Source organism: Eublepharis macularius, chromosome 14 (genome assembly GCF_028583425.1).
Source record: "Eublepharis macularius isolate TG4126 chromosome 14, MPM_Emac_v1.0, whole genome shotgun sequence".
Taxonomy (NCBI): Eukaryota; Metazoa; Chordata; class Lepidosauria; order Squamata; family Eublepharidae; genus Eublepharis; species Eublepharis macularius.
In genome coordinates this window covers 56,480,309-56,493,647 of record NC_072803.1, presented here as the reverse complement: position 1 = coordinate 56,493,647, position 13,339 = coordinate 56,480,309, and the positions used below count along the sequence as shown (strand labels likewise).

At 47.6% G+C, this 13,339-nt stretch overlaps 1 protein-coding gene across 2 annotated transcripts in view; it reads left to right on the top strand.

Annotated features, from left to right (window-relative positions):
- Window positions 1-9,936, top strand: part of SLC25A25 (solute carrier family 25 member 25) — a 46,806-nt gene extending 36,870 nt beyond the window's left edge. For both annotated transcript variants that reach the window (XM_054998103.1, XM_054998104.1), the window contains exons 2-10: window positions 890-1,016; window positions 1,113-1,200; window positions 3,005-3,116; window positions 4,084-4,242; window positions 4,971-5,123; window positions 5,299-5,406; window positions 5,907-6,074; window positions 6,638-6,788; window positions 7,300-9,936. In XM_054998103.1, coding sequence (XP_054854078.1) covers window positions 890-1,016; window positions 1,113-1,200; window positions 3,005-3,116; window positions 4,084-4,242; window positions 4,971-5,123; window positions 5,299-5,406; window positions 5,907-6,074; window positions 6,638-6,788; window positions 7,300-7,484 — 1,251 coding nt within the window. In that variant the 3' untranslated portion in view covers window positions 7,485-9,936. The remainder of the gene's footprint in view (window positions 1-889; window positions 1,017-1,112; window positions 1,201-3,004; window positions 3,117-4,083; window positions 4,243-4,970; window positions 5,124-5,298; window positions 5,407-5,906; window positions 6,075-6,637; window positions 6,789-7,299) is intronic.
- The last annotated feature ends 3,403 nt before the right edge of the window (window positions 9,937-13,339 follow it).

The window sequence follows — 13,339 nt, the reverse complement described above, 5'->3', positions numbered from 1 at the left end:
AGGAGGGGTGGGGTGGGGCCACAGTTTATAATAATCTGGTGACTGTGCTTATAGGGAGGCAGATGATTACGTTGTCCCCCTAGCGGGACACCAGTAGGGAGGCTCCTAAAATGATCCAAGACTGGCCTCAACCGTACGCCTGGCGGAACATCTCTGTCTTACAGGCATACCAAAAAGATGTAAGTTCTTGGCAGGCCCAGGTATCCTTCTTGGCAGGCCTGGGTGTCCTCCGACAGAGAGTTCCACCAGGTTGGGGCCAGGACTGAAAAAGCCCTGACCCTGGTCAAGGCCAGCCGGGCCTCCCTGGGGCCGGGGACCACCAGTGGGTTTGCTTATCTTAATGCTCTCCGGGGTACATACAGGGAGATACGGTCCCGCAGGTATGCTGGTCCCAGTCTATTTAGGGCTTTAAATGTTAAAACCAAAACCTTGAACCTAATCCAGAATTTGACAGGGCACACCATACATGTGCCCTGTATCATGTGCCAATCAGGACACGTGCAGCAGGGCATAAATGGCAGCCTGCGATTCTGCATATGAGCAACTTGTGGCACAGTGCCCCAGCACCATTTGAAAGGTGCAGGCTTCTTGGGGAGGGGTCTGCTTTTTTTAAAAAAAATACTTCTGTGATGGAATATCCTGGAGTCTTAAGCATTGGCTTACCCCATTGGCCATTTGGGGTATCCAGGACATGGCTAGAAAGTTACCCTCAAACACGTGTGGCTGCAACTGTCTCTTACAAATCTTTCTTAAAATCCACACAACAATTTGTGTTTTTGTATAGTTAAAGCTTTTGTTTGACCAAAGGATATAGATCTTATTCCGCCCCCCGCCCCCCCACAAGAAAGCAATAAAGCTTATTTGATTATCTGTTTGTTTGTTCTAACAGAAAATTGTAAAAGCTGGAGATAAGGACCTGGATGGGCAGCTGGACTTTGAGGAGTTTGTCCACTACCTCCAAGACCATGAAAAGAAACTGAGGCTGGTTTTCAAGAGTCTAGATAAGAAGAATGATGGTGAGCCTCATGCTGATGGCTGTGGGGTCCAAAGACTTCTCGGACTTCCAGCTCTGGGAGTCAAGGCCTCATGTGCCATGTGTTTTCTTTCTGCAGGCCGCATCGATGCCCAGGAGATCATGCAGTCCCTTCGGGATCTGGGAGTCAAGATCTCTGAACAGCAGGCAGAAAAAATTCTCAAGAGGTGAGTGTCCCAGCTGGCTGCAGTGTTTCCACTCTAGAGAACCCAGTGTACAGCGTTACCTTAAGTTACCCTCTCTTTCCCTTTCCCTGTCTTCTATGAAACTTCTGGTGTGTGGCATTTCTTTGTAGCAACTAGTGCTAGAGCAGTGATCACAAAGCTGACACCACCCACACCTCTTCCTGGAACTGCAAGGCAATTTAAAGCGAGGACACAGTTCACCCAGAATGACATTTGCTGCCCACAGCAAATACGCTGTCCGCTTCCTGAGATGGCAGTGTTGTCTCTGAAAAAAGGATGTGCTTGGCTCTGGCATGGAGTAGGGGGATTCATGGCCATAACTATCTGTCCTGCTGAATGGACTGAGAGGATGCTGGTGTTGTAGAACCACAGGATAGCTGAACGACATGCTGGTGAACATCCTCTTGCCAGGAGTATCTGACAGAAAGGAGATATTCATGATCTCCCCAGGTTTTTTGATCTGTGTTCTTATAGCTAAGTATCTTTTATTAATACAGGTGTAGTGGCTTACATTAATGGCTATGCTAAAAGGCGTGTATTCTGGTTCTTCCCACTTTCATGTATGTGCTGCTTAACACGTTGAAATGCTTTCCACTGTGTGCATGTGGCACTAACTTCAACTCACTTATTTGTACCTCCCTCCCTCTTTCTCCTGACTTCCACCCGTTTGCCTCCTCCCCTCTGTCTCTGCCTGCCTGCCTGCCTGTCTATCAGAATAAGGACGGGGCACTTCTGGGGTCCTGTCACATAGTAAGTACTAGTTTGTGTGTGTTCCTCCTTGGTTCCTTGTCCTCTATGCGCCAGTGTTTTGTAGTAATGTGTAGCAACTTGTTAGCAAGACTGCTTACTGAGCATTAAAAACCAATGGAAGATCTCCCTTAGTGTGGCTGCTTTATAGTGATTTTCTTGAGCCCTAAAAGGGTTTCACCTGCATGATCTTAGTATCTCTTACAACATCTTTGTAGGGTAGGCCATGTATCTCCAAATTACAGATTGTTGGGGAAGTGGAGGCTTGTCGAAAGCTACATACTAGGCTGAGATGGAACCAATCCTATGCTGGTAATGGCTGTTAAAAGCCAGCTCTCATGTACCTTCTGATGGTATTCTTATTTGGGTTCATAGGTTTATCTAATTGGAAAGAGAGAAAAGAACCCAAGTTTGACTCCTCTTCCCTCTTGCTCCCACACGCATACCACTCTTCCACAGAACTAGTCATGCAATTCAGAGAATCAAGAATTAAGTAGAGTGCAAGAATTCAGTTGTCGTGCAGTAAACCGATCCAGCTTGAGCCAAGCCATGCCCTATAATGGAAGGCATGCACTCATATACCAGCCATTAGGTAGTCTGTGAGAAGAATTCCTTTACTTGGCCCCAGACATGGTAATCAGTTGATTCCTGAGTAACAATTATCTACCTAATTTTGTTTCATAAGAATATTTTATTTGGCCATGTCATTCCCCAAATGCATCAGGAGTTTAGTTCTTGCAATCAAGGGTGACTCTCAGGCAATGGGTGGGTGGGGAGGCGGGAAGCCATAACTCAAGGGGGATACACAGCAGAGATGCCCCTCTTTCCCTTATGCTCCCATAACTGTGTGAATCACTTCCCAAATATTATGGCACTGGATAGTAGAGGGGCTGTGCTTGTAGTTTTGTATCCTCTGGTATGCTTTCCGACCACTGCTTTGTTGTGTGATTCTGCTTGGTGTGGAGGAGATGGTGTGAACTAGCCATAGAGTGAGAATGAAGCTCCAATTCCTTTTGCCTTCTCCCCTTGATTCTTGCAGCATGGATAAGAATGGGACGATGACAATAGACTGGAATGAGTGGCGCGACTATCACCTTTTGCACCCCGTGGAGAACATTCCTGAGATCATCTTGTACTGGAAGCACTCCACAGTAAGAAATTAAAATCCCTCCTGCACAACAGCTATGAAATCGTCGGTTGAACTTTGAGCCCTTCTCTGCCGTAGATCCCCCCTGAGAATAAACGGCCTTGTAGCACCCGTTCTTTCCTGCTTCTGCGAGTTTGGGTTTTTTATATGCCTCCCAGCCTGGTTTTCAAAATGTCTGGCACAGATGAAAACTTGTGTTCTCATGGAGGTGAAAAGCCAGTGAACTGCTTCACCGGGTCTCAGTGAATGCTAATGAATGGCTCCTGCCAAGCCCCAAGCTGCCAAATCTGGAAACCGATACAAGCACTCTTTGATATATTTGGCATTTAATGCTGTGTAACCGAGATAAAATCAGCCTGTGAACTCCAGTCTCGCTCCCCATTTCCCCCTCTTGGTTAGTCATCTTGAACAGGCAAGCTATGCGGCTGGCTAGCAGCCGGCCATATGAACCAGAACTACTACAATGCAGAGGGCTTCCGTGAAGGAATGCCAGATTTATTAGTGATCGCCACACGCATGGGGATGGGGGCGGGGAGGAGAACAATATTGCTCCTGTCGCACAAATGAGATGTGGATTTTCAGTAGCAAAGTTGAGTGAATTGTGCTTCTCTCTTCTTAAATCTTTCATCTCAGAGCAGAACCACAAGTGACAAAAGGCACAGATTGGACACTTGTCTGCTTCCCTCAAGTTTTGATGGGAAATGTAGGCGTCCTGGTCTCGCAGCTTCGCTCTCCGACTGCTGTCCAATGGACTTTTCAACTGTCACTTGTCCAACATTCCGCCAAGCTGCCTACATTTCCCGCCAAAACTTGAGGGAAGCTGACAAGTGTCCAACCTGTGCCTTTTGTCACTTGTGGTTCTGCTCTCAGTGTGTGGTCACAGATGACCAGACTTTTAAGGAAGTCACAGCGCGCTCTTTTAATAATCCTGCTGAAGGAAATGGGTTTATTCATGTTTTATTGCCTTGCAGATTTTTGATGTGGGAGAGAACCTGACAGTACCGGACGAGTTCACGGTGGAAGAGAGGCAGACGGGGATGTGGTGGCGACACCTGGTGGCAGGTGGGGGTGCAGGAGCCGTGTCTCGAACGTGTACTGCTCCCTTGGACCGCCTGAAAGTGCTCATGCAGGTAGGTTAGAAGCTCAGAAGAAGGCACTGTGGTGTTTCATGCTGGGTGGTCCAGAAGAGCTGTTTTCACAACACAAGCCCTTGACTGTACTTCTCACCCCACCCCAAAAAAAGAAACGGGAGATGCGAGATTAGGTAATGCCTGTTTTACATCTTTCATTCTGAGACCAAACGGGCGCAGTTCTTTAGCTGTTTTTCTCAGATTTGCAGTTTCTGCATAAAAATACAGCTGCCATTTTTCAACTGGGATGTTTATCTGGCAGTCTTGCTTGTGAAATACCTGCGAGTCCTTTGGGGAGTTTGACAGATCAGTGTTGACAGCAGCCGAGTCCTTGGACCGCACAGCGTTGGTAGAACAAGCAGTCCCTTCGAGGTGGCTTGGAGGGGCCTAGTTGGACAGGAATTGACCTGTGACTTGCTGGCAGTTTTTCCTGTTCTTGGCTCAAAGGGCGGAGGGGCATAATCTTTGTTTGGAAGCACATTGTGAAATGAAGAATTTGGACTTTGTGGAGTGAGTGTCAGGACTGACCTGACCCCGTTTTTCATCATCCGTTCTGTTTTTGTGCCAGAGTCCAGTTTCCATTTCTCCCGCTTCTTTCCTTGCTGTTCATGAGATTACAGAATTGGGTAATAAGGGAGGAGCCTATGAAAATACGCTTTCTTTTCTGTTGGAATTGTGAGGCAAATGGAAACCGCTCTATTTTAAACTTGTATGTTTCTCTCTTTCAGGTCCATGCTTCTCGCAACAACAACATGTGCATTGTCGGCGGCTTCACCCAGATGATCCGAGAAGGTGGCACGAGGTCACTTTGGCGAGGGAACGGTATCAACGTCTTGAAGATTGCCCCGGAATCTGCCATTAAATTCATGGCCTATGAACAGGTAAAGCCTACGAGCGTGAGCGCTACGTTGTGTGCATATGGGAGTGGGTGGTGTCGCCGACCAGTTTGTGACCTACCAGTGGGAATAATGAGGGAGGGAGAAAGAGGTGAGTGGCACAGACTGTTGCACGTGGCACCGTCATCGTTAATGCCACAATATTCTCTTGATTCTATAGATCAAGCGTTTCATTGGCACCGACCAGGAGGTGTTGAGGATTCACGAGAGACTAGTAGCCGGGTCACTGGCAGGAGCGATCGCACAGAGCAGCATCTACCCCATGGAGGTGAGTTGCTGAGGCTGGGTTTGGTGATACGCCTTAGCGAGAGTCAGAGTCCTATTCCTTCCTCCATTGGGCCCAACTCGTGCCGATTTCAGATATTCAGAAGCAGCTTTTCCCACCATGGCAACGTCCTTCGTAGCATGCCAGTTGGAGCTTCCTTAGTAGTTCATACCGCTCAGGAAAAGTTTATCCTCCTACATGGCCTCTGTGCAGTTCCATGGTTGGGTTTGAAGGACGTTTGGGGGCTTCTAGAGCAGGAGGAAAGTGATGGGTGCTCCTGCTCCCGCCTTTCAGTAGAGAGCTGAGTCTTTCCAATGGGCAGGGCTTGACACCTTCCTTGTCTTTTGACCATGTGGATTTGCCTGTGAGTTGAGTTGCAGGGCTACCACCAAGGAGACCTTTCCTCCCCTCTTAGTTCTTCTGTAGATAGCCAGCACTCCCTACCCCAAGCTTATCTGGTAACTACGTGGATTCTTCACACTTTTCTTTTCCCAATGGGTCAGGTTCTGAAGACTCGAATGGCTCTGCGCAAGACAGGCCAGTACTTGGGGATGCTGGACTGTGCCAAGAACATTCTAGCCAAAGAAGGGATGGCCGCTTTCTACAAAGGCTATGTCCCCAACATGCTTGGGATCATTCCGTACGCTGGCATTGATCTGGCTGTGTATGAGGTAAGAGGCCCAGTGGAGGCTCTGTTGGAGAAGTGGGTGCAAATGCAATTAAGGAAAGTTACATTTAAGTGGGGAATCTACTAAGTCACAATTTCATCCCCCTGCAGAGCTGCAGTACTAGCAGCAGTGCTTTTTTTCAGCGGGAACGAGGTGGAATGGAGTTCTGGCACCTCTTAAAAATGGTCACATGGCCGGTGGCCCCACCCCCTGATCGCCAGACAGAGGGGAGTTTAGATTGCCCTCTGCGCTGCTGAGCGGCATGGAGGGCTATCTAAGAGGTCTGGAGATCAGGGGGTGGGGCCACCAGCCATGTGACCATTTTCACGAAGGGCAATTTAAACTTTAAAAAACTCCCCCCTTGTTCCAGCTGACCCGAAGTGACATTGTGTGGTCTTGGGTTCCACCACCTCTTTCCCCAGAAAAAAGCCCTGACTAGCAGCATAGTTATTGTAAGCAAGGGTTGCTTTTTTAGCTCAGCATATCCAGGAGGATTTCTTCACAGTGTACAACCCTGTCCTGTCTATTCCAGCTAATGCTTGGCTTGTTTTGTGACTTCCCCCTAGACGTTAAAAAACACCTGGTTGCAACGTTATGCTGTCAACAGCGCTGACCCTGGGGTGTTCGTTCTGCTGGCCTGTGGAACCATGTCAAGCACCTGTGGGCAGCTGGCCAGCTATCCTCTTGCCCTCGTGCGGACGCGCATGCAAGCTCAAGGTAAGAGCACTAGAGAAGATCTTAACTTTCAGTGAGCAAAGTCTCTGGACACCAGTGGATCTTTCCCAGCACATAAGAAGATGGAGGCCACCTAGGTAGTTCATATGGCTTCCACGTAGATATGACCCCCTCCCCCCCAAACCTTGTTCATTGCAATTTTTATTGTCCTCCCTTAGGCTCAGTTTGTGGTATTGAGAGCCCATGTCCTCAGTGCTACTGATCCCCGCTGGTTGTTTTACAGTCTCCTGCAAGCCCTGATGAATTGTAGCCTTTAGGCGACAGCCTGGCAAATCTAGGCCGTGCCGTTGGGGTTTTCAGTCACTTCCCAATCGGTGTGCCCTGATTCACTGGCTGTCTGCCACTTGGCTCGTGCCAGCTTGTAGTCATGGAGAAATAATTCCGAGCTCTTTAAACCCCACGGCGAGTTGAATGCTCATCTCTGGGCGCTGTATTCTGGAATCCCTAGTATGCTTCAAGCTCTTGATGGCTGTTTGATGGCTTCTCTTTTTAGCTTCAATTGAAGGCGCTCCAGAGGTGACAATGAGGGGACTCTTCAAGCATATCCTGAAGACGGAGGGAGCTTTTGGTCTCTATAGAGGCCTGGCCCCCAACTTTATGAAGGTGATACCAGCCGTAAGCATCAGCTATGTGGTCTACGAGAACCTGAAGATGACTCTGGGCGTGCAGTCCCGATGATGAGGAGGCATCTGCGCTCATTGAACTCCTTTAGGAAAAAAATCTTGGGGGCTGCAATCCCTAAGATATACGGCCGTTTCATTCTGTGAATGTGTTGATCAACACTAAGCTGATTGAGCCAAGCTCTGAGAAAACCCTGGATTGTGCGTGTCCAGGAATGTGGTTAGGGAGGGCTTGGGCCTTTTTTTTGCTGTTTTGCTACCGCAAGTGCTGTGTGTCGCTCCATCGGTCATCAGCTGGGCTCCCCTGCTTGCAAGGGACCAAGCTGTGAGCACCCAGGGGAGACGGCCCCACGCTGTCCGTGCTGGCCTGGCTCCAAGCACAGTGGGGGATGGCCTTGGAGAGCTTTCCCTCCTCTTCCAGACCCTCTTCTGTAGATTCGGAGCCGGATAAAGCAGCATCTTCTGACTTGCTTGAAAGAGCTTCTTTTTTGTTGAGTTGTTAACTCTTCCTACTCATTTTAAATCTGTTGCCTTGGGTAGGAATGGCCACTGAGCCAGAAACATTAGTTGTTTACGTTGCATTCCTTATGGGGTAGGAACAATTCCCATTCTACTTCTGACATGTCAGTGTAATTTAAAAGTAAGACTCAAAGGGTTAAAATCCTGGAAAACTGAAAGTCTTTATTTTTGTAGGTCTGATTGAGTGCGTGAGTCTCAAAATGCCCAAGATGCACTTATTAACGCCAAGCAGCCACTTGCAGCCTGCACGTTTCTGTGTCTGCATGCCAGATATGCTTTGACCATTTAGGGGCTGGGACCCAGGGGCGCGTAGAAGGCCCATGAGGACTTCTCTGATGGACCTGGCTGCTCTTGACCTCTCTTTGGCATCTCAGCACAGCATGGGCAGGGAGAGGGGACCATCTCCTCTTCCCCTTGCCATGTTTTGCGTGGTGTTTGGACCGCAGTTCTGCCAGGTGCTGTGGGCAGCAGCTTCCCCCCTTCTCAAGGCCCTGAGCCTTGGCTGCAATAATCCTTTTTAGATCTTTTTAGGCTGGCACTAGACTTTGCACTTGGTGGCAAGGGATAGGGTGGAACGGGCTTCAGCTTGGTGTAGCTTTGCATAAGGGAAGGGACTGGGTGAACTGATGGTGGGCAGGAAGAAGACTTCACTGGGGACTGGGAAAGGGGTGCTTGCTTGCTTTTCTTCCTGCCAGATCCTTTGTGAAAAAGGAAGGGAAGGCAGCGATCGCTGTCTGTCTCTAAGTGTCCCGCAGGCTTCTTGGGCCTGAATGCTCTGGCTGATTTGGGGGGGCCGGCAGATCCTCCTCCAGTGTTCTGACTTGGGGGGGGGAGAGGGGCCAGCATCACATTCCATTGTTGTTGTTTTTAACTGCATCAAGCATATTTATTTCGTATTTATTTAAACACGAGAGTTATTGTCCAACTATTTTTATAGACATGTTTATAGTTGTGTTGTCCTTCATATCCTGTACTGTTTTTTTTTAGAGGTTCTGTATTTATGTTCTTAAAGCCGTTTTGCACATGTCAACTTCACTTTACCGAATAGCTGGTGGGGAGACCGCCTCCCCCCGAAGGTCGCCAGTGCTCAGTTCCTTCTTTGAACTGTGCTGTGGGTCTTGCAGGTGGAGCTGATGGAGGGCGTCAGTCAGCCGAGAGAAATTCCTTGTAGCAAAAAGCCTTAGGAGAGAAAGGGGGTGTGGGGGGGGATGGAGGGGCACAGAACATAATGTAGGTAGGAAATGTTTTTTCTTGGAATGAAAGGTTAGGAACGTCTTTTTTGAGGTTTACCTTATTCTGGAATTTCCTCACATTTTTGGCTTCCTGATTAGAACAGTTGTGGGTTGAAGATCTGAAAACGAAGTCCATGTATGAGATTTTTTTTTTTTTTGTAATGGCTAATAATGAAAAGGGCTGATTGGTCGGGGGGGGGGGGAGATGAGAAAAATCTCAGGGATGACAAAACCACAAAGATGCCCATTTCCTGATGAGCAGAAAGGAACGTACGTTTGGAGCTGAAGGGCTGCCAGGCAGGCAAGATGCCCCGCCAGATGGGGAATACTCCGGGTGCATAGAAATGCCCCGCGGATAACCGTCTGAAGGCAGCAGTGGCTGTGATGGTTCCGTAGCTGCTCTGTATCTTGGGAGCCTCTCTTAGCTCGGAGCAGTTTCTGCTCTCTAGGAGCTCTGCCTTTACAGGATTTGTCCACGGCTGCTTGGGATTGGTTGCATGCTTGTCTCGAGTTCATACCTGATTTGGTCATGTGACATTTTATACCCCTCGCTGTCCTCCCTTGTGACTCACAATACCTTTGGCAGCACCTCCTTTTCTACCATTTGTGGCCTGACGAGAGTATTCAGAATACAGAAATCAATGCAAGGTTAACTGTCTTCATAATTGTAACCCGGATGTATGAAGAGAGAATTGTAGCAAATGATAAATCCTGGATGGTAGGCAACTGTTGTTTGCTAATAAAAGTTTATTAAAGATGGTTTGCGTTCTAAGTATTTGTCTGTGGGTTTCTGGGCTTGGGTGTTCTCGCCACACCCCCACGTTTATTGAAACATTACTCTAAAGCCCTGAGGATATAGCAAGCAAGAGAGTTTGAAGTTGACCAAATATCTTGATATGAATGCCTTGCAGAGATGGGCTCTTGTATCTGTGACTCCTTCATCCAGTTGAGATGGGTCGGCCATGAATCTGAAGCCACGCTGAACAGCACATGGGCCACAGTTCTAGCACTGCAATGGAACTCTTTGAGGAACGCTCATTGGGGAAGTGAGAAAAAAAAACCCAGCTCCTCACTCAGTTTTCTTCTAGATGTCTTGCCCTGTCATATTAGTAATATGGAGTTGGTCAATCCCCACATTTTAAGGGATTTCAATTTTCCTGGGGCTACTACCCCTGGACTCTGGAACGTTTTCTCAGCTGACGTCGCTTTCACATCTCTGTTCCAAAGTGTGTGTGTGCTGCTTTCTTACTGGTGCTGGTTCTGTACTAAGAGTGCTTGCTGGGACTTCAGCACACTTGTGGCAGCAGCCGCTTTGCAATGATCTGAGATTCAGGAGTGGGATGAGACCAAAGAAGCATCTAGTGGTGAGCAGTTCCACCTCTTCTGCCCAGCCCATGCAGTCCATGCTTCAGTAAGAAATTTTGAGATCACTCGAGCAAGTGATTCCAGCTACAGGGAAGGAAAAGGATTATTGGGTGGTCTGACTGGGGACGGCCAAATTCCTTCCTGTTCCCAACTGTAGCAGATGATGCCTGAGTAAAGATCCTCCACAGTCTTAAAGTAAAATACAGTTCTGGTTTTAAAAAACTAAAACTTATATGAAAACTGAAGGAATGGGGCAGGCTGATTGTCCTCCAAAGCCCTGGAAACGCTTCCATTCAAGATAATCTTTCTACAGGTACTGGGAATTGGATGGTTTTATACACCAACACTCATGATAGTTTTTCATCGAAAGCACAAAGTCAGCAGTCCATATATCTAGGAGTTTACAATGTAATGTTTGTTGGTGGGGGCAAAATAGACGAAGTGGTACAGAGGGATGTGAGCAAAACGTAGTTGTGTGCTTTGAGGGTATGGGGCAAAGAGTGGAACAAAGCTGAGGAAGCAATTCATAGGAATGGTGGGTGGGGGATTAGATTTTGCTCCTAAGGGCTTTCAGTATGTCCCCTAGCATATACCAATATCCTAACCTCTTCCACTCGCTTGCTAATGCATCTTGGTGACTAACAAGCAAAAGAGTCCTCCACGTAGTCAGCAGAGAGATTTTGCCAGAGTGTTAGCAGTCAGAACTGCCCTCATAATATTAGAAGGCTTATGGTTAAAGATGTGCCATAAACTCCTCTGAGTGTGCTTCCCGTACTAAAACTACTGCCCAAGCAGGCAGAAAATATTGACGCTGCTGCCAAGCAGGAAGTCAGATCCCATCCAGGAGACTGAACATGTCAACATGGGGAGAAACAGGTGAGGCCAGCTCAACCCCCCCTCTTGCCCTGGAGGCACGCTAAGGATCCTGGTCCAGTAGGGCCTTCCAAGAGTTCCTGAATTAATCAGCGCAGCCCACCCTATTGATCTCACCTTGACCACTTTCCTATTCTTAAGTGATTGAGAGAACTGATAACCTCACCCATCCCACCTCGATTATAATTTGATAACTTTCGTTTTTCCCAAGAAGACACTGTCTCTAAATGAGATGAAGTACATGCGGAGGCTCAAGTGAAGAGAGGTGCAATGCTAACTGGGAAGACGTGTTCTAAAAAGTCCGATCGGAAGGTTTTGTCAATTTCCCAGCAAAGATAGTTACTCGGAAGTTTATTTCCTCCCTGGTTCCCAGAAGGGGAGATGAAACGGACACGAGTCTCATGTGGATTTTCTAAAAGAAATGTGAACAGGAAGCCACTGGACCTCCCCTCTCAATCTGAGGTTTATTCTCTCTCTCTCTCTCTCTCTCTCACTCATACTGCTTAACTCACTATTTTTAAGCAGACAACAAAAATACAAAAACTAGACCCTATGTAAATGGCTGTGAAAATCAATACAGTGTCTATTGATAGGGAAGCATCATGACTTGCCTCTGCAAACCAGGTTGTGCACGAGAGCTACAGCACTGGAAACTTGGGGGCCTCATTTCAAGGATCAAATGGGGGGTTGATTTGACAGAAAACATTTAAAAAGACCATTACACTCAATTGACTGCTCTACTCAAAGTTCATCACTGTCAGGTTACGTAACTGTTAAGCATTCTGTGGCGACCAGTCTGCCACACTTACGTTGTGGAGGCCTGAATGCTGGAGAGTCGATGATGATCAATGGATCGTTGACTGAACCGATGTTCTAGGATGCTTGGATTTCGGCAGCAATGGAATATGAGCTGCTTTTATGCAGGGACGTGACAGACCAAAGCAGAAACCCAACCTTGCTTGAAAACTGCTTGTAATCAGCATTTCATGTAACTAACATGTTCCCTATCTTGCAGCTGAGAGACTGAGGATCGGTTTGGAAGCGGGGTGGAGGACAACTTGGGCAAGGAGAATTGCCCACCCTCACCACAGGCCAGCGGTCATGGTAGGCTATCAATACTTGTGTCCACAAGATGGATGTCCTCTGTCATGCTACAGGACTGTAATTTTGAGAGGATAGCAGTGGACTGCAGAGGACATCCATCGACCGCCGTTAGATAGGTGGACTGGTTGGCATAAAAAAATAAGGCAGCAGTGAGTGCAGCAAATGGTTTGTCATAAAACAGATTTAAGCATGACGTGCATGACCCCCCTTGTTCATGTGAGAACATGAGTAACATTCCATTTTTTTCCAAGATTTGGCTTGTTGCATGCGCACTATTGACTTACAGGAAATGGGCTCACAGAATGATGCAGAGGGTGCTTATACTTACGTAATGAATAACAGTGGCGTGTAACGCACGGAATACTAAAACTCTTTCTCTCGTTTGTTCAGGAACACCGACTAAAACCACAGCCGAGCTGTCTCCAGGAACAGTGATGCAGAATCCCAGGTCTGCGTGTCTCTCCAGGTGTTAATAATCTGTATATATAGACTTCTGCCTCTTAACACTTAAGAAAACCATGTTTTGGGGTTTTCTGGAATGAGTCAGCTTTCAGGGTAAGCAACCCAGGGTGGGGTCATTTAGTAAATAACGAAAAACAAGATGCTTGTGGAATTAAAATCTTTATGGGCAAGGGCATGAATTAGTGTGTATATGCTCTTGTGTTTGTGTAGTGATCCACCAGCCCCTGAGGAAGTCGTACTGACGAAATCTGCCGCTTAGCTGGCTGCAGTTAGGGCTGCATGTGGTTGGACTCCTTGTACAACATCTTTATGAACATCGTGTGAGGCACCTGCAAGGATAAAAAGACAAAAGCAGATG